The sequence below is a fragment of the Corvus brachyrhynchos genome, unplaced genomic scaffold (assembly GCF_000691975.1).
Source record: "Corvus brachyrhynchos isolate BGI_N302 unplaced genomic scaffold, ASM69197v1 scaffold4, whole genome shotgun sequence".
NCBI lineage: Eukaryota > Metazoa > Chordata > Aves > Passeriformes > Corvidae > Corvus > Corvus brachyrhynchos.
The window spans coordinates 8,407,251-8,430,183 of record NW_008237878.1 but is presented as its reverse complement, the minus strand read 5'-3'; the positions used below and the strand labels follow the sequence as shown (position 1 = coordinate 8,430,183).

The 22,933-nt window shown below is 44.0% G+C and overlaps 1 protein-coding gene across 1 annotated transcript in view; it reads left to right on the top strand.

Moving 5' to 3' along the window:
- Positions 1–22,891, top strand: part of ARIH2 (ariadne RBR E3 ubiquitin protein ligase 2) — a 35,291-nt gene extending 12,400 nt beyond the window's left edge. Inside the window, exons 3-15 of the mRNA XM_008632269.2 lie at positions 3,506–3,573; positions 5,255–5,318; positions 9,966–10,113; positions 10,630–10,751; positions 11,654–11,763; positions 12,591–12,708; positions 14,219–14,269; positions 14,370–14,391; positions 15,891–16,042; positions 17,108–17,251; positions 17,601–17,669; positions 18,583–18,666; positions 19,150–22,891. Of these exons, the coding sequence (XP_008630491.1) occupies positions 3,506–3,573; positions 5,255–5,318; positions 9,966–10,113; positions 10,630–10,751; positions 11,654–11,763; positions 12,591–12,708; positions 14,219–14,269; positions 14,370–14,391; positions 15,891–16,042; positions 17,108–17,251; positions 17,601–17,669; positions 18,583–18,666; positions 19,150–19,221 (1,224 nt within the window). The 3' untranslated portion in view covers positions 19,222–22,891. The remainder of the gene's footprint in view (positions 1–3,505; positions 3,574–5,254; positions 5,319–9,965; positions 10,114–10,629; positions 10,752–11,653; positions 11,764–12,590; positions 12,709–14,218; positions 14,270–14,369; positions 14,392–15,890; positions 16,043–17,107; positions 17,252–17,600; positions 17,670–18,582; positions 18,667–19,149) is intronic.
- Positions 22,892–22,933: the final 42 nt, after the last annotated feature.

The window sequence follows — 22,933 nt, the reverse complement described above, 5'->3', positions numbered from 1 at the left end:
TATTGCTTTCAGCTTCTAAACTTTAATAAATTTAATCCCAGATAGAGGAGTTCTGGAGAAGTCAGGCTATGTAGGCTGTTGGCATAATCGATGGGTTGCAGGCAAATACTGAAATAGTGCAACATATAGAATATGCATTCCCCTCTGCACTGGGTTCTGTAGAAGAATTTCACTGAAAGGAGCTGCTGCCAGCAAGACACCAAGTGGGCTGTGTTACTGCCTTTTTTGGTTCTTAGCATTCTGAAATGAGAATAGGAAAGTTTAAACAAAGCAGACAATTTATCAGAGGCATAGTTTTTTTTTTAATGTGTTTTGTGTCTGAGTCAAAGCATTACTGTTCCTGAGATCTTGTGGCACCCAGTGACTGATAGGGGACTGAATCAGTGCTCTTTCTGAAGTGTTTTGTAAGTTTGAACTACTTCACTTTGTGAAACTTCTGACTGTCCAGGAAATGCTTTATTGGACAGTGTGCCAGCCGTATCAGCTTCTGTACTCTCCTTCTTCAGTACTGTAAGATAATGAATTATGTATGCATGGACCAAACTTCTGATTGCAATGGTATTTTTCTGTGCTCAGCATGCTTTTGCTCCTGCTTACAAAGAAATACTTCAACTATTCTGGGGTGTTATTGTGGAAGAACTGGCTGACTTGGTACAATCATTCAGTCATTGTGAGTCTACAGTCATTGAGGAGAGGCTGGGGAGCACTGCTAATCAATAGAAGCAAGCTTTTGTTAAACACTTGTTTTTCTTCTCATGCTTGTTTTCTGGAATCTCCTCAGTAGTGTTGGCCCCTGATGGTATTTACATTTGTCTTCTGAATTCCCAGCCTTGCTGTTGGTGAGCAGGACATAGCATGTGGTGAGACTCCACTCAGCAGGCACAGCCCCAGCATCGTCAGTTGTTTGCTCCTCTTTCTTACAGTTTGAATGTTACCTATCTTTAATCTGTAAGAACTGGTAGTTCTGTGCCAAGGAGGCTGTGCGTATGTTGCTGAAACTGTCTGACTTCTGTTTTGCAAGATCACATGCACTCTGATCAGGTAGTATCAAAACTTTTTCTGCTTCAGGGCTTTTATGAAAGTGGTCTCATGTCATGAATCAGGCTTTATGAATTGAAAATGTTATAATTTTGTGTACTTTTATGATGGAAGTACTAAAATTAGCACTACAGCTGATCCAGTCAGTGCTTGTAGTTGGAGTTAAATAGGAATAGTCACAGAGGCTTTGTTATTCTTCTAGATCTGTTAGTCTGGTATCCTTCTGGAGCATTAATTCCACATCTTGCCTGACATATAATTTGGTTCAAAAGCATTTGATTGTGTTAGGATAGTTTGTTAGATTTCAGAAATGTCTGCTGGTATTTGTCTTTCTCTTTCCGTACATCTTCAGTCTTGAATGTACTTGATTCCTCCTCAGGGAACGAGTAACTCCATGGAATTGTGAAGCTGCAACAAATGCTATACCTCAGGCTCTGAAAATCCAACTGAAAAATACACATTTTCCTATGTTACAAATCAGCTTCCCATTTAAGTCCAGTAGTTTGTTTTCTTCTGTCAGGATGGTAGTTTTTCCTTACTGCTACTGAGAAATAGTTTCATTACTGTTAAAGAATGATTCATTAGCATGTGGTTTGCATTTGTAGCAAGCCAGTCTTGTAGAGACCACATTCCTGATGGTTGTTTGTTTTACAGACTCAAATGCAGATGTTTTCCTTGTACAGACAAGTCAGAGGTGTCTGTCTGGGTCTGCCAGGCTGGGGGCTTAAGATAACAACCCGTCCCAGGCTGGCAGTGGCACTTCATCCATGCAGACTGTGTGTGTTGGCAGTAGCAGCCCTGTGTGCCATTCTCCATCTAATCACAGGCTTCTGTGCCGGGAGGGAGGGCAATGCTGCCTGGCAGCCTTTGTTTTCAGAGGGTCATATCACATCCGTGGTAAAGTTGAGGAAGGTGACATGCCAGATCTTACACAGCATGAGCTGATGCTTTGGTTCTCCTAGAAAAAGGGTTGTTTGTACCTTGAAAATTGCTCTTTTATTGCTGGGATTTCTTAGTGGCCAGCAAAGTGGGCACATCAGAATGTAGAGATGGGTAAGAGTCAATTAAACACCACATCTGCTTCGTGTCCTGGTTTAATTTGCTGACCCAACCGTCCAGCACTGGAAAATGCCAGTATCATGTGGCAGCAATAGGTCAGTTGTGTTGTGAAGCTGCACCTTTTCAGCAGGGTTGACTTAGAAGAGTAATGAATATTCTGCTCCTAGGTGTGCAGAGCCCAACTGTTTTTGTAGGAGTGACCATTGCTTGGTTTTCCTTCCAGGATTGTGTTGGTGTGCTGTGTGTATTACATCAGATACTGTGATTCACCTGTAGCATGATTAAAGAAGGCCTGTGACATTTCAGCCAATGATTGGGACTGACAGCTTCTCTAGGAGAAAAAAAAAAGCAGCTCTTCTGCAGCTAGAACAGAAGGAGTTGTCTTCTGTGAGCAGAGTAGGGAGGTGCCTTGGTGATAGCTCATCTTGGAGTGGAGGAGGCAGAGCCCTTTAGTGTCAGAGGGAGTTTGAATGCAGAATGTGCAGACACCAAACTTGCCCAAGTGCTTCCTAGCACAAATGGCAGTGAGGAGACAGGCGTTGTCAGCCCTCTGAATTCCCCTGGAAAAGGTCTGTTGTTTGGAGGACACCTGCTTTGTTTGAGCTCTAGGACCTGAAGGGGTTGAGAAGCAAGGTGAAGGTCCATCAGCAGATGTCTGTCGTCTTGGTGGGTACGAGTCTTTTTGTGCAACCAGAGAAGTCTGTTTTCTTCTGAAATAAACTGATACGTAAAATGAAGGGGAACTTGTTTGCTTGTACCCTTGTAGCGTGACTTTTAAATGTCATGCTACAGTACTCTGATGGTGCTCAGGCTAGCACGGATTGTGCTAGTGTTTGCCAAGAGTCCATGTAATGCAAGCTCTACATGGAAACAGGTCCTGTCACGGTAGTTTTCTATTTTTCTCTCCACTCCAGTATGTAACTTCCTTCTCTACAGTGAAGGGCTGGCAAAATGTTTTGTGTTTTCCCCATACCCTTTGCTGTATGGGGAAAGCCTATTGCTGCTTCTCCACCTCAGTAAGTGGTATCTGTCTGCCCTGGGGTTCCAACTTAGTGCATTTAGTGAAGACCATGGTCCCAGTCTAGTCTGGCCTTCCAGAGTGGTGATGACAGTCAGGACTGCATGTGGGGCTCCATGAGCAGTTAAGCTAATCCAGTGCATTTTTGATTCCTTCCTCTCTGTGCTATTGTAACGAAGTACATGAGTTAGTTTTTGGTACATCCATACTTCATTCCAACTTTTATATTGCAGATGTACTGGCTGTGAGCATCATGTCTAGTAATTTAATGTGAATTGGTTATCACTGGGATATTGTGTTTATACAACTTTTATGTGAAAATCATACTCCTAAGCAGAGGTGTGGCTTCAAAATGTGAGAGGTTTGACTTTTCTTTTATTTTCCACCTAGGTATCACATGCTGTTGCAAAGCTAGTATTAGTTAGTTTCCACTGGCAAATCTCAGAGATTTTGGAAAGGTAAGTGTAAATAGTCTTATCTCTTCTGTGCTTAGTGCTTTCCCCCCTGGTTTTGTAGAAATGCTCAGGGTGCTCCATAGGTGTATTTTTTGGCAAGTGTCTTTGGACCTGGAAGCAGGACATGCAATCCATTTTAGGGAGCAGGGGAAAACTACTGATTTATTGAGGCTGCACTGCCTGTAAGAAATTTTTAAACAGGGAGAGGATAGTAGCAGTAAATGTCTTTCAATTAGGAATTATTGTTATGCTAGGAACCCTCTAGATAGATTTGTCTTAAATTTTGAGATAACAGATTGAGAGTGCTGCATCTATATTTATTTAATAGACATAAAGATAACATATGTTCTGCTTTGAACATAGGAGCCATAAATCATAAAGGAGAACTGACCCTATACTGATGTAGTCTTTAATGGTACGTTCATACTGAAGTTTTTGTTCCTTTTAACATTAAGTGATTTTTTTTCCCCAAACTGGCCAGCAGTTGGAGAGCAGGAGAAGATAGTGTGAGAGAACTGAGCACTGCAGCTCCCTTGTTTGGTCAGTTGTCACTGTAACAAAGCCCTCCAACTGATTTCAAAAAGAGGACTCGGACTCTGCCCAAACATATGCGGGAAGTGTATTGGGAGGCACTGCTGGCTGGCAGCCCCTCCACAAAACACTGGCTCAGAACTGAACATTGTCCGAAAATAGAGAGCATATCAGCTTGACTCATTCTGCCCAGACATTTTTGGCCCTGTAGCCAGCAACTTCATCCAGAGAACGTATGGAAAATGCATCCTGTGCATAGATGCGGTTGCCTCCTTGATTACCTTGTATCCTGTGAAAGTTTTTCAAGGGGGGTGAGATTCCTTCATAGCAGCTCAGTGTGATCCTGCAGGTTAACTGAGGAGACCTAAACAAGGGGAAATTTGAGGAAGGGTTTACTTCTAAAGCGATTAATTTGGAAATTGTTCTCCAGTTGATCTAGTCCTCAAACTTCTCTCTTGGTACAAAATGACATTATCAAAAGAAAGCTCACTAGTACAACTAAGAAGTGCTGGTGAGGAGGGAGGACTCACAGCAAGGCCACAACAGTGATGCTGCTGTTTCTGAATTCAGTGAGATATAAACATTCATCCACAAAGGAAATCACAAACAGCAAAATGTGTTTAATTCTATGGCTGCCAATAGACAGCTTCATATACCTAAAGGGTGATAATCTGTCACAGAGTAAATGCTTAACTAGACCATAATCTGGAGTTAAAGTGAGCCTTAACCAGGACAGCTTGATTTTACAGAGGAATAGGAGACAGTCAGGAGCCTCACTGGTGTGTGTTATTGTGGACAGGGGCTTAGGACTGCTCTAGGAGTGTGGATAGAAAATCTTAGCTTAAAAATAGTTTTACAGGGGAGGGAGATAGTTGTAAAAAACTATTCCTCAAGATGTATAAGGGAAATGTTAATCCATTACCAGGAGAAATAGTATTTCTGGTTCTGAATAAACTCTCATACAAAGTTTTGTTGATGGGAGCTCAGCTCACTCTATGAAGGAGCGTCACACAGGAGACATTTCCACTTTCCATGTTGAAAACTACCCTACTATTTGCACAGAGCCAACTGTTTATTCAGGCAAGAAGGATCAATTTAACAATGCAAAATGCACTCAGAAATTGATTTAATCATTCTTCAATTGCCTTTTCAGGCACAAGTCTAATGCTGCCCAATTGCTAGTAGAAGCACGAGTTCAGCCCACCTCATCCAAACATGTAAGTATGCAAACTATCCCGTCTGTTCCCTTGGCAGACACCTCTGACCCCCGTCATGGGGGATTGCATTACTAATGGTGTACTCTGTCCAATGTTAACCCTTTGCAAACTCAGGTCTGACACCCTAATTCATTGCTGGGTTTACTTCTGAAATGAGAATGCATTCAAGAGGTCTCTAATATTTAAATAGCAGCTTTGTGTTGGCTTGCAGGTAGTGTTTGAGAATTACTTTCTTCAAGAAAATTAGGATCATTTTTTGGCACACAATGGAAGGAGCAGAGTGCCTGGGCTTGGCTGCCTCTTGAGATTATGTTCTTGGTAAAAGACACTGAAAGGAAGTTCTGGCTGTACAGAGTGAACAGAGCTTGTCTGTGTCTGGAACAGATTTTTAAAATTTTTTTATCTTTTTTTTTACCTGAGGTGACTGTTTCCACTGCTCAACTCAGAGATGCTTAGGCTAAATCTCCCATGAGTTGTGTTGCTGCTGAGTCAGTTCAGTGCTGATATTTTAACCAAGAACTTGTGTTTTGTAGCCAGTTACACAGATCTTCAGATACTTTCCCCCCTGCCTTTAAATAGAAACTTCCTGTTGCATTTTTATAGATTTCATTCATGGTAGGTGTCTTGGTACAATGCAGAATTACCCTAGGAACACATTGCCACGTGTCAGACTTTGAGTGGTAAAATACTACATCTAGGAAGCACTCTAGATTGTGGTTGAGAGAATATCTCAGATTTGGCATCTGAGCTGTCTTGTAACTAGCAGATAAGGAAAAGCTAAGCTGACAGGAATGTAAGCTTCATGGGTTCAAATTACCTGCCTAAAGTCCAGAAGAAAAAAAATCTTTCTAATTTGACATGCCTGCAAATTAGTCCATGTATTTCAAGATTTATCTGAGTCTTGACCAGTATCAGCTGTCACTTAAGTATTCCCCCTGCAATGGGCCATTCCAACCTCTTTGGCAGGCAAGGTGAAGACCCACCAGCACATCATTTCAGTCAGGGTCCTGGGGTTTGGGCCAAACACTTTCACAACTTTAATTTACAGTTTAATATTTTGCTCCAAGGAGCTAGGAAGTGGTATAGGAATCTTTTTCACCCAATTCGGCAACCTGAAACAATGCTTGAGGCTAACTTCTATACATACTGCAAAACTGAGACAAAACATTACAAATATAAACATGACAAAACTACTGAGACAAAATGCCTGCAAATAATTGATGCAGTGAAGAACAGTGTAACTCTTCAGTCCTGTTGCCACTTCATTTTCTCATGGCCAATAATCTTCTCATGAAATACCTGTAAGAGGAGAGAGAAAAGAAAACCCAGTCCCACTTGGACTGGTTTTAAAAAGAAAGAGCTCTCCATCTGGTGTTAATTTTGTGTTCTCTCATGAGCGTCTGTGGCTACCCATACATTCCCTGAGCTTCGCCCTTTGGACAGCAGTCTGACTCTTCATTTGCAACAAACCCTACCTGTCTGCCATAGGTTACCAACTGCCCCCATGTAAGACTGGGTCCTGCCTGCATTCAACCCCCACGAGCAGCTCCAAGCTCTAAGCAATTGAGTTGCCTAAAGCTTCGGTGAGTCAGGTAGTCCTTTAATCAGGGGGTTTATTCTCTCTGGCTCAGCAAACAACAGCATGGGAGAAGACTGACAGGTTAAAAGACCCCTCTCATGTATTAATTGGAGGCAAGCAGCCTATTGCATACTCTCTCTGAGATTACCCAGTGTTGGAGTGGGGATAGAGATGGGTTCTCCCCTCTCCAAGGGGTCTAAACCTCCTGCCCAGTAGGCTGCCCTTTGGGCTGTCTGCCATGGTGCATTGTGAAGGACCACTCTGGGACCCCAAGGTCCTTGTGCTTCCTCCTCCAAAAGCTTTATGCTGTCTCCCCCCATCACTGAAATCCTCCAAACATACTGTTTCAGTTTCCTTTGCATGCCTGCTGTATTTTTCTTGCAGATGAGCCAGCTCAGTTGCAGAATAGGGCACTTGTTTTGTTGTTGCAGTGGGTGCTGCCTCCTCACACTCCCTGTCATGAACAGCATCAGTCTTTATAAGTGGGTAGAGTTTAGGAAGAGGTTGGGGGTCTGGCTTTGCTGTATCAAGCTCCTCCCAAGGACAGAGGCAGGTGAAATCTTCATCAGCAAGTTCCACCTCTTTAGTGAGGCTGGAAAGCCCCACCTCATTCTTCAAATCCTCCCCCTTCAAGCAGGCAATCTGCAAATGTAATCCTCTTTCTCTTACAGGGGATTCATTTAGTCAAATATGCAAGTTTTCTGTTAGTCTCTTTTCAGCATTTAACTCATTATGTGTTTTCTGCTGGGTATAGTGTTCTGCCTCCAAGGTCACCTGCAATATTTTAGCCAATTCAGTCACAGACCCATTCACCACACTATCTCATTGCTTAGCTCTGTGCTTATCTCTTTGAGGAGCTATTAAAGCAGCTCCTAAAAGTGTGCAGACTATGGATTTGCCCTTACCAATTTTTTTTCTTCTTTTTTGCCAAATACTTTATTTTTTCCACAAGAGCACCCAGAGAATGCCAATTTTCCTCAGCCCAGCTCTGTCCATTCAAAGCTGGATGAGCTTTATAATCTTTTAGCAAGTCTAGCTCAAGATCACACTTTCCCAGGTTACCACGATCTCTCTGCTGGAAAATTCGGCTTTGACTGAGTAACAGTTCTCCTTTGTCCAGCACTCTGTCTGTTATCCCAGTAGAAAGTAGCTCCTCACTGTCCTCAAGGACACCCTACTCACTGCACCTGAAATATTGTCACACCCTGAGCTTGCTCAATGACTGTTTGAAAGGGGCTTAGGTACTTTGATACCCCTGGGCAGAGTGCAGGAGAAGACAACAAACTTCTCAGGAGGTTGAATAGCAACCTTTTATTTACAAACTTTGGACCATAAGGGACTTGGCAAATATTAAAGCAACATCCAATTAAAGTAAGGCAAGGCACTGACTTAGCAAACTCTAATCCATCCAGATTTCACGAAAAGGAAGTTAGGAGAAGAAAGAAGAAAGAGAGAGACATCAATAGTCACCACCTTGGATCCAGTGCAATCTCAGCTGCTGTAAGGTCCGAGGCAGTGGGACTCATCAGGGCTGCACACCCTTGTCATGGCTTTTTATCTGTTCTGGTCCCTCCCCACAGGTGGGGCTTTCAGTGTTCCAGTGGCTTGGTCCACTTTGGGCCTGGACCAGAGGCTCTGGGCTCCGGTGGGTGGGATGTGGAGCGGTGATCACTCCACCTTTGCAGAACTTGTCCTGCCCCCACCCAAACACACACTTCAGTTGTTTTGAGCCATTAATAATTTCTCCAGTTTCCTACAAATGGTGATTTTATTTTAGGAAGAAAGGTATTATGGTTAAAACATTAATTTAAACTTGATTTGCTCGGCAATTCATTACAGTCTGTGTGCTAGAACAAGGTGCTGTGTGCTTCGGCTGGTAATGCAGAATGATTTTGGGGACCTGCACTCATAGTGAGTGTCTGTAGAGGGACTGGCCCCATAGGGAGAAGCTGTAGTGGTGAGCTCAGAGAGGCAGCTTGCAAGGGTTTGAGGTAGCACATGCGCTGTTCAGGTTGAGCAGCTAATCCAGGCAATCAGTGCAATCACAGACTCAGTGAATATTTTTCTGGTCCGTAAGTGAGGCCACTTAGAACAAAGTTGCATTACTTCCTCTTTCATGTGGCCGTGCCATAAATCCATGCGGCTGCGTGTTGTGGTGCTGCTGCTCCGCGTCTCTGGCATCCAGGGATCGGCATGGAAACCGAGGGCAGGCTCACACCAGCTTCTCCACAAGTAGCAAAGTGGATGAAAAGTGATTATATGACTTCCTCTGTGAAGGGAAAAACTGGAGCATAAACTCCAGCTGACAGCTTTGTAGAGCCTTGGTTTTGATGATGCTGGGCTAGACCTAGTTCTGCAGGTCCCAAGGGTGAGTGGAGATGTGTCGAAGGCTGGATCAGCTCTGCACTACATAGGGAGAAACCAGACTACTCTCAGTGGTTTGGTGAAGTAATAGCAGTTATGCCTGATTTGAAACTAACCCTCTTAATCCTTTCCAGCTGACAGGACGATGCCTGTTTTGACAAATGTAGCATAGGCAGAAGATAAGAGATGGGAGGTGATAGTTTGTGAATTCGCTTCCCTCTCTGTATAAACGCTCTACAATTGCATCTTCCATTACCCAAAATTACTGTCTGGTAAAAGGGCATTGCTAAATCTGCTTGCAGTGACAGCTGCTCTCCAGAGCCTGTGGAGATAGTCTGGCCTAGCTAACTAAGAATATTAGTAAATCCAGGGAAGGACTAACACAATGATGTATTTCAAACAAGGAAAGAGTAAGAATGAGAAAAGTAAAGGTGAGTTTTGGGCAGCACTAGAGGAGAGGCAGAAACTCTTCAGTGACAGTCAACTTGTTGTGCTCTGTGAGATTAGAGGTTCTTGAGAAGGACTGACTCTTTGGGGGCAGTGCAGCACCTTAGCACACCAGCTGCTTATGGACCTGTTGGGGCCTGGAGCTCCCTGGAGACCATTGTCACAATGAGGGTGATGAATGGATCTATGGATGAGCTGGAAATGCTCTGGGAGATCTGGGCTGCTTTCACTGTACTGCTGGTTTGTCTCTCTCCCAGGCAATGGTACATTCCTCCCACCACTGCGCAGTGTGCATGCAGTTTGTCCGGAAGGAGAACTTGCTCTCTCTGGCTTGTCAGCACCAGTTCTGTCGCAGCTGCTGGGAGCAGCACTGTACAGTGCTCGTCAAGGATGGTGTTGGAGTTGGTGAGTTCAAGGTGGATGCGGTGCTGAGTCTGTGTTTGCCTCACTGGCCATTCTGATGAGTCAAGACCATGACTGTAACAAGTTAGAAACTGCAAATCTGTTGAATTGAATTTGCATCTGTGATGATGTACTGTTGCAATGCCCCTGGAGTGCTTGTGGATGCAAACATCTGTTCCCTTTGTGTTGGGGAGAAGCCAGTAGTTGCCAGAGTTGCTTTGGGCTTTTCCTAGCCTGTCTTTCATGCTGGCATGGCAGTAACATGTAATATTCTAATTTGAGTATCTGACCTTGTGAATACTGGTTGAAGCACTCACTGGTCCTGGATATACATGTGCCCTGTCATCTTTTGGTGAAGACAGTTGGGCTTCAGCTTTTCAGCAGCCCTGATTTGTTTCACAGTTGTATCCCTCTTGCCACAACAACAGATGGTACCGAGGAAAACGTGCTGAATACCCTCTGTGCATTCACCCCTTAGTATAAGCTGCACTGTGGTAAGATGTTGCTTTCTCTTCTCAGGGGTGTCCTGCATGGCTCAGGACTGTCTACTCCGGACACCAGAAGACTTTGTGTTTTCATTGCTGCCTAGTGAAGAGCTGAAAGACAAATACAGGCGCTACCTCTTCAGGGACTATGTGGAGGTAGTAGATTTTTTTCAGTTTTAAAACACCCTGGGTCAAGTCACAAATGACTTGCAGAAATTTTGTTTGAAGTGTCTTGCATTTTTGATTAGAACTGCAGTAACTGCAGCAAAATTGTCCTCAATAGGCATGATGTGGCTGCTTCTGTAGGACAGCCTCACTGACAAAATGCTCTAGCAGGTTGCCAAAGTAAATTCTGCTGTAAGGTCATCCACTAACTCCTTGGCTGGTGCTTCAGAATTCTCATTGGTGCAGCTGAGAATTTCAAAACTTCAATCTGATTATTCGAGTCCTTCTTGTTCTTACATAAATATTTTTAGGTTCAGAAAAATAGGTCCCTCAGCTTAGGGTAGCCCAACTGAATTGGCTTGCTCAAGTACATTTTGTATGAGCTTTTTTGAAATTAAAGCAGCAGTTGTTAAAGTTAAATATGCAAGAGTATTCTGGTAACTGGGAACAGACAGGGAACACTCAAAAAGCAGCAAAGCAGTGTGAAAGCATGGTGTCACCTCTTCTCGATAAGAGACCCTTTGGGAAGGAATGGCCACCACAGGAGAGCAGCTGAATAGCTTCTGGGACATAAGGAGAAGATGGAGAAAGAGCTCAAATGGAGTAAAATAGTTTGTTTAGTGTCTTTGTGGGGTTTTGTTTGTTGTGCTGACTTAGTCTGTAGACATCCATTTGAATTCCCTGTTCTAGAAAAGCTGTGAGTAAATAAGAAATCTCTTCCATATTAGGAAATGCAGGATCTGCTCTGGTAGCCAAGACCTGGTGACACTTTCCACTCTTTTTTAATACTAAATAATTGCCTTGTATGTTTTTGAGTATAGGAGTGGTTAAAGTTGAACAGATAATGCTCTTCTGTACCCACTGCTGATCTTACTCCCTTGGTGTGTCCACAGAGCCATTACCAGCTGCAGCTGTGTCCTGGTGCAGATTGCCCTATGGTCATACAGGTACAAGAGCCAAAAGCCCGGCGAGTGCAGTGCAATCGTTGCAATGAGGTCTTCTGGTAAGAAACAGAGAAGGTTACAGATCACAGGGAAAGTGTGTGCTGTTCTCAAAGTCACTCCCTTTGCTTGCCAACAGTTTCAGTGTGTAGAAGTATCTGAAATGCTTTGCTAGAGTTGTTTGTAACTTGAGTTAGCCTGAGTAATTGGACACTTGTGATCTGACTTCTGCATGTGGTCAGATGTCCCCTTGCTCCCTAAACTCCTGGGAACTTGGGTGTTCTGACAATCAGGGAATGCAGAGCTTGAGTAATCAAGGGGTTACAGATCTACCATTCTCACATTTTGGCTAGGTTAAAAATTTTCCTACAGACACAGTGATTGGTACAGATTCTGGTAGTAAACATGGAGTCCTCCTTGCTATCTGCTGGTATTGAGTTTTCAAGTTTATTAAAAACATTTGACTCCCAGTTTAAAGACCCAGCTTTCTGGTATCTCCATGCAAATCGCCCTTACTGAGCTAGGGCTGTCAAGTCGTGCTAATTGAGGTGCCTGATATCTGCCACTGGAGTCAGGCTACTTTTAAGTGACTGGTCTGCCCCAGAACTCTGCGGTCACGTTAGAGGAGACATAGGTGGGCTCTAGGAAGGGACATGTCAGCCCTCCGACACATGGTTTGTCAGACCTGGGTTCACTTTCATTCTGACTCTGGCTTTTACACAAGAGAGGGGGAATTGTAGTTCAGTCTTGGTCTTCGCGCTCTAGTAATACACAAGAGCATTTGCATCCCTTACTGGGCCCCCCAGATTTTGATCAGAAAAACCTCAATCCTTGAGTCATTTCCTTGGAAATTGATATGTCTTTTTCTTTTTTTCTCCCCCCTATTAAGCTTTAAGTGTCGGCAGATGTACCATGCGCCCACAGACTGCGCTACCATTCGGAAATGGCTCACCAAGTGTGCAGATGACTCTGAAACAGCCAACTACATTAGTGCTCACACTAAAGATGTAAGGACAGGCACCTGCATGTTATTTCTTGTTCTCTAGCCCTGCCTGAAAAGCAGAATGTAATTCTCTACACATGTAGCATTGTGTTCTTCTTTGTCACAGACTGCAAATTCTCACAGCTCCCTAGGGACTGTCAAGAAACTTCTGTCAGGAGCTATTGTCATATGTGAACGAATTATGTCCCTATGGCAGTGATAAAACTCAATTGAATGCCTTGGGAATGCTTTGTGTGGGAAGCTCAGCTGCCCTCCTGCAGTAAGGACCTGGTGGTCCTTGTTCCAGACCTGGTGTGAATGTCTTTGACAGCCAGGTGCACTGTCCTCCCACAGGCAAAAGAATTGTGGCTACTTTGAAATGATCAGTGGAGATGTATTTAAAATGGAAGGAGAGGGTGTTGTAAGTGCGAAGTCAGTACCAAATAAGGCACCAGTGGTGTTTAAGCCTGAACAACTTTGTGCAGTACTGTGAACTGAAGGGTGAGGGAGAAAGTCTTGATTTGGCAAGGACTGCAAAACGGGGTAGTTGAAGTCTGTAAATTAGACATTGGAGTACTTATAGTAGATTTAGACCCAAGACAAAGAAATAGTATTACATATTGTGCATGCAAGCCTACCTATAGAATTATTGTATAAATATACTATCTTTATCCTCTAAATTAACAGTCTGAGATTGTAACTTTTAATATCTTTTGGGCATTTTGTGGCCCGACTTCAAAACAGTTCTTAGCTACATTTGTGCTACCATGGCCAGTGGGAATTGTGACAGTGCTGATTAGCTGCAAGCTTCAGTTGTGTTAGGAAAGGGGGTACTTGGATGGACCAGAGATTTCAAGTTCCCTTCCTTCTCTGGAGAAGGTGTCAGCATATGATGGTATTGTTTCTGCTATGCTTGTTTGTAGAAATAAGATTCTGTTTTATTGAGCATTGTCCTGGCATACATTTTGCCTGGCATGAAAATTTATACAACGTAGCAAAACTCACTTCCTCCTTTGTATCTGTGCAACCCAAAAAATGTATCTGGACACTCCAGGGTATCTGTGGAGTTGGGGTGTGTGCAGCTCTCCTGTGGTTAGGCAGAGTCTCTGCAGGTAGCTGAGATGTCATTTGTTAGTGGCTGCTGAAGGCAGAATACAGTGACAATTATCTGTAATCAAAGTAGCTGTGATACACCGTCATACGTGAACTGATTGTGTCCCTGTGCCTGAGTAACTGCAAAGTGGTAACTCATCAAGACCTTGAGTTTTACAAGGAGTAACAACAAATTTGTTTTCTTCAGCAAACAGTCCAGTGCTGCAGTGCAACTTCCTGACTTTGCCTTTACCTTATTTTAAATGGAGCTGTCAGGAGATGGTGGGAAGCAGGGTATAAATGCTAATATTCTCATATGAGATGTGTCTCATACATGAATGCATATTTTAAAGAAAAAAGGCAGAGAGGAATAACCACACAAGTGCTGTCATTCTTCAGAAGGCTGCTAGAGTTGGATCTAACAATTGCTTCTGTTTCCTCAGTGTCCCAAGTGCAATATCTGTATTGAAAAGAATGGAGGCTGCAATCACATGGTGAGTAATTCCCTGAACATGTCAAACCTCCCTTGTTCTAAGTGGAATTTTATTCCCACACTTTCTGCTAACCAAGTGCCTCTTGTCTCTTCTTTTTCAGCAATGTTCCAAATGCAAGCATGGTGAGTTGGATTTGGAAGCTGTTTTCTCTGCAATGTTTGTCAGTGGTGATGGTCCCTTCTCTTTTTTTTGTGATATGAAGACAAATTGTGAACATGGGCTGAAATATTTTCCCCCTACTAAAAGTTGAACAGGATATTAATTACACATTTCTGTGTGATAGCTTTTTTTCCCCACGGCTGTGATCTCAGCTGCCTTCTGATTCAGTGCTGGTTTGGCTCATGCCCCCTGACATGTCTATTGTATAGAGAAGTCTCCAGAATATTAACAGTGGAATCCATCTCACAGGAGAGTTTTCCATGTAATTGTATTTGTAATCAGCTGAAAATACTGTCAAACGTAGCCATTTACTCAGATCAGCTGAAGTCCTTCTGATTAGTCATGGAAATAATGAACTTCAACCCAGAGGAAACTGCAGGAGCTGTGAATTGTTATATGTAACAGCAGGTGTTGAACTTCAGTCCACCCCTGTGCAATTAGCAGCCTGGGTGTCTTTGGCCCATTGTGTGGCCCTACAAAATGATGGCCTGTTCTTGCATTTATCTTTTCATGGCGGGATTAATTTCTGTTGCCTTGGAGTGAGATAGTTGTATTCAGCCCTCTGAGTTAAGTGTACCACTAGAAATTAATTGTAATATCAGAACCTTATTGGGAAGATGATTAAAGATGACTGTCCTCTCTCATTTCCTTTGCTTTGGGGTTCTCGGCAGCCCTGGACATGCTTTGATGGAGCTCTGTGGCAAGGGGGAGCAGGCAAGTGCCAGGATACCATGGTGACTTAGCACTCGAGAAGGCTGATGAACTCAGGAAATACGGATTTTGGTCTCGTTATTATAAGTAACACAGAAGGGATTCTTATTGTAGCAACTTAATCTCCATCCTTTTTCCAGCAGAACATTCACAGCCTCGCTCTGAAATCAGAAAATTGCCATGTTTTGCTATTTTTACTATTGCTCTCTTTACTCCACCTTCTTCCTGTTTCAGCAGCTTCTAACTTGAAGTGTCATAAACCACTGACATCTGATGTTACCTGGGTAGTTGCCTCCTGGAGAGAACTGAGGGCAGACTTTCTTTTGCATGATTTAGTTCACTTTTGGATCTGATTGTTCGTGTTTTATTCAGACAGAGGTTTGCATGGGGCAGTGTGCCCATGGTGGGGAGGGTGCAACTCACAAAAGAGACTTGCAGCCTCTTCTCTAACCCAAAGTAACTATGTGCAAGGTGCAAGTGCTGTTCTACCCAGTGGTTTTGGTGTACAGGATGCAGAACTTCAGGGTTTACTTTCCATAGCTGAATGAGAGGCTGTGCAATTAAAATCTTCAAGACAGGCTGGTATTTTTGGCTCCCTGTTGAGTTCTGTTTTGCAAGATGATACAAAACGTGTGTGTTTCTTGGCTTAGCAGAAATATCTGAAAACAGATGGGCTCTGTCTCCTGAAGCTTTTCTTTCTCAGAGGTTTTTTTTCTGTGCATCACAGTGGGTTTTTTGCTGTTTTCTGCAGACTTCTGCTGGATGTGTCTGGGAGACTGGAAGACTCACGGCAGCGAGTACTACGAATGCAGTCGGTACAAAGAGAATCCTGATATTGTAAACCAGAGTCAGCAAGCACAGGCCAGGGAGGCCCTTAAGAAGTACTTGTTCTATTTTGAGAGGGTAGGAGACATCTCCTTGGCCAGAGCTGCTGTAGCCTTTTAATGCTCCCTGCCTGGTGCAAAGGTCATTGCCAGCAATCTCCATGCAAGAAACTGCCCAAAGAGAATCTCTGCAGAATTTTCAGGCCCTGTTGTTTTTCACTCAAAATCCTGCCCTGAAAGTCCCATCCATACCAGTGATGTCATACCCAAAGCAAATCGTATTCACTCCTATATTCCCTTGTGCCAGAGAAAATCAGTATTACCTGTGCCACTGTACCATGTACCTGCAGGCTGAGTGCTGCTGCAGTAGATAGATATTGTTCCAATGATTTCCTTTCAGGACTGGGGAACTTCTGTTCCTTGCAGTATGTCTTTATACAGACAAAAAGGAAATAAACTCTTCCATGTTCAAAGTTCCATTGGCTGTAGCAAGGTTTTACTAAAATTTCATGTAATCACATTTTTTTAAAGTTGCCATCAGAGCATCTCTGTCCACACAGCAGGCTCCATGCACCTGGCCATGCAGAGCAACTCTACAACAGCATCTCTAGAAGAGAATGTGGTAGAGGTTAAATACTGCTGCATTTCAGTTTCCCCATTAAAATGAATTTATTCTTCACAGCATGAGCCAAGTCCTGTCATAAAATAAATGTCTTCATTCCTGGCTCTCCAGACCAACAGGCTTTGGGAAATAGCCATGTTTACAATGTGCACATGGATGTTGAAGTTCACTGAGCCCATGTCAAATATTAATTTAAACTCTTGACCTTCCTATAGAAATCATTTAAGTAGAGGAATCACCATGACTTTCCCCCTTGTTAGCACAAGGTCCCCGTGTGACCAGAGGGCATTCCCACTCGGAGGAGGTGGGTTTGCTCCCTGCTCTTGCTGCTGTCAGTCTGTTGTCTACAGCCTCTGCCACTTGCTACTGGAGGTGCTGCCTTGCCTCTTTCCCACAGCATGTCTTGCCTTGCTGGACTCCTGCCCCACTCCAATTTCTGCTTGCTAGAGCTTGTGCTTTTACAGCAGTAGTACTCTGTTCTCATGCCATTTTTTTCTTTCCCTGTCTCCCCACCCCTTGCAGTGGGAGAATCACAATAAAAGCCTACAGCTGGAGGCACAGACATACCAACGAATCCAGGAAAAAATCCAAGAAAGAGTTATGAACAACTTGGGAACATGGATAGACTGGCAATACCTACAGAATGCTGCAAAACTACTTGCAAAGGTGGGTAATTGTATCTTGTTTGGCAGAGAGAAGAGAATACGTGCCAGAATGCTAAATTCATAACACCAGGTAAGGAAGGAAATTTTAGAGTTGTGGTTATGTGGGACAGTACCTCTGGTCTAGGACGTGAACTAACCAAAAATCATCTGGAAGTGACCTCTGAGAACTTATACTCCACAATATACAGACCTGCATAAGTTCTTCCAAGGAAGGTGTAGGAAATTCTACCAGGAAGTGTCCAGTTGTCAGGAGGTAGCTTCTTAGCCTGTAGTGATAAATGTGACTGTGCTGACTTCCAAGACTGAGACTCCTGTCCTTTTCTCTCTCTCTTCCTCCCGCTCTTGGACAGTGTCGTTACACCCTGCAGTACACATATCCATATGCCTACTACATGGAGTCTGGTCCCAGAAAGAAGCTGGTAAGATGTTCTGTTCTTTTTTTGCTGTTAACTTTTTGGGGTATAGCTGGCAGCATGCTGGGCTGAATTCCAGAGCTGGGCAGTGTCTGAAACATTACTCCTCAGTCTGAGGTAAGGACAGGATAAATAGGTGGGTTTGCACCTTCCCTCTTCAAGTCGACCAGCAGCTCTGTCCTCATATACAGTACATTATTTTCCCAGGGGACTTCACTTTCACTAACAAGCCATTTATTCAGAATGTTTTGAGGCTGGAAGTGTGCATTTATTTCTTGGTAAGATTTATCACAATGCTGTGGGCCATATTTCATGTGAAGAGCTGCTGGAGGACAGCTTTTCCTTGGATCAGGTTATAGCTTTGCTTTTTATTCCTGCTTTCTTGGTGCATCTCATGGGCTGAAAAAGTACAAAAATAATCTTGAATTCAGTGAAGAGATTTTCCTTTGACTCAGCTGTCCTGTAAAACCTGTTACAGAATCTTTCTTCATGGCATCATATGTTCTCTAAGGCTTTGGATAGATGTTCTCTTCTGGATCTGACTGTGCCAGTGGAACAAGTTGCTGCTCTCAGCAGTGGTTAACAATCCCCTCCACTATGCCTGCAGAGCTGCTTATGAGAGCATTTTGTGACCTGTTTATGGCAAAATAAAATTAATTAGAAGATATTTGTCACTTGCAGTGTTTTTAGGCTGACTAGGTTAATTTTGTGTGATGCAGTTTGGGGAGTTTTTACACAAGAAGCACCCAGAAGGGGTGACACCATCTAGGTGAAGGTGGATAGGGAGGAGACACAAACCTGCTCTGCCAGCTCTGCTGTCAGCAGAACACATTTGTCTGCTCCTCAAGTGCAATGTGTGGTATGAAACTGCTCCACTAAACTAGTTTCTTGTTGATGTCTCTAATTTTGCTCTTTGCAGTTTGAATACCAGCAGGCCCAGCTGGAAGCTGAAATTGAAAATCTCTCATGGAAGGTGGAGCGAGCAGACAGCTATGACAGAGGGGTGAGTGTTCTTTCTGCTTGCTTGGGCCTGTTGGCCAGATTTTGCTTGTTGGGCTTAACACTTCTGCAGGAGCACTAAGGCTCTCAGGTGAGGGTTCTGAGAAATAGATCCAGAAACCACCTTTAGCCAGCAGATGATGTAGAAGCAGAGTGCTCACTGCCTTGTGGGAGAGGAGGGAGGGCTGGCTGCAGGGATTCCTGCAAAGTGGAACAAGTCGCATAGAACTCTGGAGGAGACTGCATGCAGCCTTCTGGTGAAAAGCAGGATTCTTAAGTGTGTAGCATTTTAAACATAGAAGGAGTCAGGTAACTGCTGAGGAAGCCACATAAAAAGGAAGAGGATCTGGGATCTTGTAATGCAGAGTGTGCATATGAAGTGTGTGATGGTGGGTGCTTCTCAGGCTGGAGTTTAGTGTCTCCCTAAGGAAAATGAGGTCTTCTCCAGGGAGCTTGTGCTAACAATTTGTACCTTCTCTTTTACCAGGACTTAGAGAATCAGATGCACATAGCAGAGCAGAGACGGAGGACCCTGCTGAAAGACTTCCATGACACATAAGAGAGGAGGAAGTGACAGTGCAGGGGTGAGAGCAGCGAGTGAAGTGATGGCAGCTTCACTGGGATAAGCAGGCACTGCCTCTGGGAGAACACGGCCAAGGACAAAGCCACCCCTCCCCTTGCAAGTCAGACACATGCAAACACCACCTCTTAGTCCAGTTTGTTCTCTTATCGTTCTGTTTCTGTTTCTGCCAGGCTAGAGGCCAGAGCTCAGATTGGCATATTTCCTGGGCCATTTCCCTCCTGCCCTTGATGGTTTCAGAACGGGAGGGAGTTTTTTTCTGAATGGCTGTTAATAGTATTAGATCATTACAGTTCATGTAATTTTCAACGGTTGTACAAATATACAGACAAACCTTAGAATAACACACAACCCTTTTTAAAAATAAATTGGCAGTGGAGTGTTTTTCCTTAATCTGCTTGTAAATTTAATGGGCTTTTCCCCCTCTCCCTTCCTCTGACCCAAAAATCCTCCTAGTTACTGAAGGAGGTTACAAAATGTCTCAGCTCGATTTTCCAATGCTCCTTTAACCAGGGCATTGCAGCGTTGGCATTGCATGAGGAGAGTGGCTGGTGTTAAGGGTGGCTGCTGCTGTGTCTGGCCTGACAGTGCCGGCAGTGGCCTTGGTTCAGTATGATCACATGTGACATCTCTTTTTCTTGTATATCAGCTGTGCAAAATCCAGCTACACAAACAAAAGCAAACAGAGGAATTGCAGGGGACAGACCACGTTAGCATTGGGGGATATGCCTTGAGTTTGAGAGAAATTGAGAGAAATCAGATTCTGCATTTGATGAATTTTAGGTCTTCCATGTAGATTTTTTGCTTTACTTGTTTTTGTGGGAGGATGTTGTATTGCCAAAGTGAGTGATGAGGGAGTAGTAGCATACAGTTGTTAATCAAGGCTTGGGGCTTTTGCAGAGTGAAAGAATCCATGTTATAACAGTGCCATGCAGCCTGATAAAGTTTATTTGTGCCTGCTGGGTAGCGTGGCTGAGAAAATTTGATCTCATTCATCAAAGTGAGACTGAACACCACTACATTATGAGGAGGAAAGATTATGTACAACACACTCCCTGGCAGGTGTTGGCAATGTGGACGGGCACTTGAATACAGGTGCACTGCTTGTGCAGAGCCTGCACCAAGCCAGGCAGAAAATTAACTAGCGAAATTAATTTATTTGTATATTAGTATTGATGCTGGTGGGAACTTATCAGAAAATTGATTGTTAGGAGCATGTGGAGCTTTTTTATTAACATTCTCTTTTCTAATGTAAAATATACACTAAAATAAAAATATGAAAACCTAGTTCATCTTAGTAGGGGTTAACATGAAAAAGGTTACTTAAATGCTGATCCTTGCCTGTTTGCTACAGGAAGCAGGCCACATATTAGGATTTCACAGACATCTGTGTCACCTGCACCAGGAGCTTGTTGTTTGCAGCCAGTAAGGTGCAGCTGGAGTCTGATCTGAGGAAATTTTCACCTCTGTGGGGAACTCACGGGGTTCTCTTCCATGCTGTATTTGGAAGTGTTGCCTTTGATGCATCCCTGTATTGTTCTTATGCAATGTCACTTGATAAAGATTAAACTGGAGGGGGGAAAAGTGCTAAATTCCTGCATGTCAGAATAAGCTAACTCTGCTGTTGGAGCCTCTTTCATGTACCTGAGACATGTGGCCCAGGTATTTGCAGCAGGTGTAATTGGGCTCATAGATTTTATCAAGACTGATGACTTGGTTTAAACAAGGAGTAGCTGTCACAGGAGCTAATCCTGTGGCCATGCTTGTTGTACACAGCAGAAAATGTCAAACTGAGAGGCCTTTTCCTTCCTCCCTCCTGGTGTGGGATCTATCCTCAGGGAACAGGGGAATGCACTGCGAGGAGCTGCTGGCCGTGGAGTGAGTGTTACAGCAGAAGCAGCTGAGGATAGGGCAGGCTTGTGGAGAGATGGCTGGAGCCAGCGAGCAGGGCAGGGAAGGAGTCTGCAGTTTCTGGGAGCAGCACTGCTTGCTGTGCAAGAGATCTCCATAGCCATGGCTCCTTGTGTTCCTCCTCTGTCCTGTTCTGGCTCCCCTCAAGGCTGGAACCATAGAGATAGATTTGACCTTGCTCCAGCCACTGTCTCTTGACTTCATTCCTTACTCTGCACCCAGCAGCAGCCTCTCTGTGCCCTCCTCATGATATATCCTAGAGGTCAGTCTCTCCTCCCCTTCCCAAATGATTGGCTAAGTCTTGGCATGCTGCTTCCACGGGAAGGGATAGTGGAGGGGGGAAGGTTTGCTGGGACCCAGCAGTTTGCAATGAATAGAACCAATATTTAAGCTGTTCTTTAAAAATGTAATGTGCAAAGTACTGATTAGGACAAAAACTGGTGTTCTTGTCTAAACATAACTATCTTGACACCTAATCCCTTTGCAGAACAGGTATGTGGAGTTTCCTAATCCCAAAGAATTTTCACTTCTGTTACATAACTGTCCAGCTTTGAGCTAAATGAGAATGAGGTTTTGTCTCCCTCCCAGCCTCCTTCCCTCCCTCCCTTTTCTATGCCCCAACAAAATATTTATCTTTGTTTGTAGACAAGCCAGACCATATAGCTGTGGCCAGGCTTACTGAACAGGCTGCTGAGATGCTTGGCTGAGGAACAGTAATAAGGATTGCACAGTGCACCCACTAATTCTTTCAAATTTTCTGAAGCTAGAGCTTTGTCAACAGTTCCATTTATTTTTAAACAAAACATTCTTTCTGAAAGTGGCGAAAGTCCTGCGTTGCACCCACAGATCCTATTGGTATACTCTGGGAAAACAACAGGACTTGCTCTTGCCCCCCAGGCAGGACCATTTCTGTATTGGTGTTGTGCAGAAAGTCATAGACTTCAACACGAAATGTGCAGGGCACAGGGGCTGCTGGCTCTGTGTGTAAGGTGAATGACACTGCTCAGGAGGCAGGTGACAGGAAGGAAATGGGGGTTCTCAACACCAAAAGAAAAGGCCACTTTTTTCCCCTCTAATAAGTACATGGCCCTCTTTGAGTTAGCAAGGTTACATAGGTGTAGGTAATAAAAAGTGGCTCAGGAGCCATTAATTCTAAGGTACGAGTTTCCCTTTGATGCATTACTGCTACAGACGTGGAATGTTTGCTTTCTTTTTTCTTTTTTGCACTTGTTTCCAGCTCCTGCGCCAGCCTGACACCTCTCCATCCTTGCATCTGGTACTCTTTTATTTGGGCTTCGCTTGCGTTAGTGCATTGGCTGCCTCATCTCTATTCGTCCTCAGGCTTCCCAGACTGTAACAAAACGTTTTCTACTGACACTATATATAAACTGCATGACTGCTGCCCTGTGCAGCGAAGTCACTGTGCCCGCCCGCAGATGGGGCAGCAGGAGGTTTCTGTACTATAGTCTTGCACTCTAAATTTTAGACTTTTTAAGCAGGTAAAAAATAGAACTTTATTTTTAAATGAGGCACTTGTTCTGGGAATTCCTTTCTCAGCCCCGGTCTGGTTGGGGTTGTGGGACAGCGTTGAGGTGTGTGGGAGGGCACAGGACTGCTTCCACCCCTCGCTTTTCTTCGCAGGCACCGGAGAGGGGCATGGGCGGTGGAAGCCGCCCGGGAGACGGTTGCCAGAGGTGTGCCCGTGGTTTATTTGAAATAAATTGTGACTTTCTAACTTCGGCGGTGTCCTGGCTCTTCTTAGCAGCGGGATGGGGAGGGG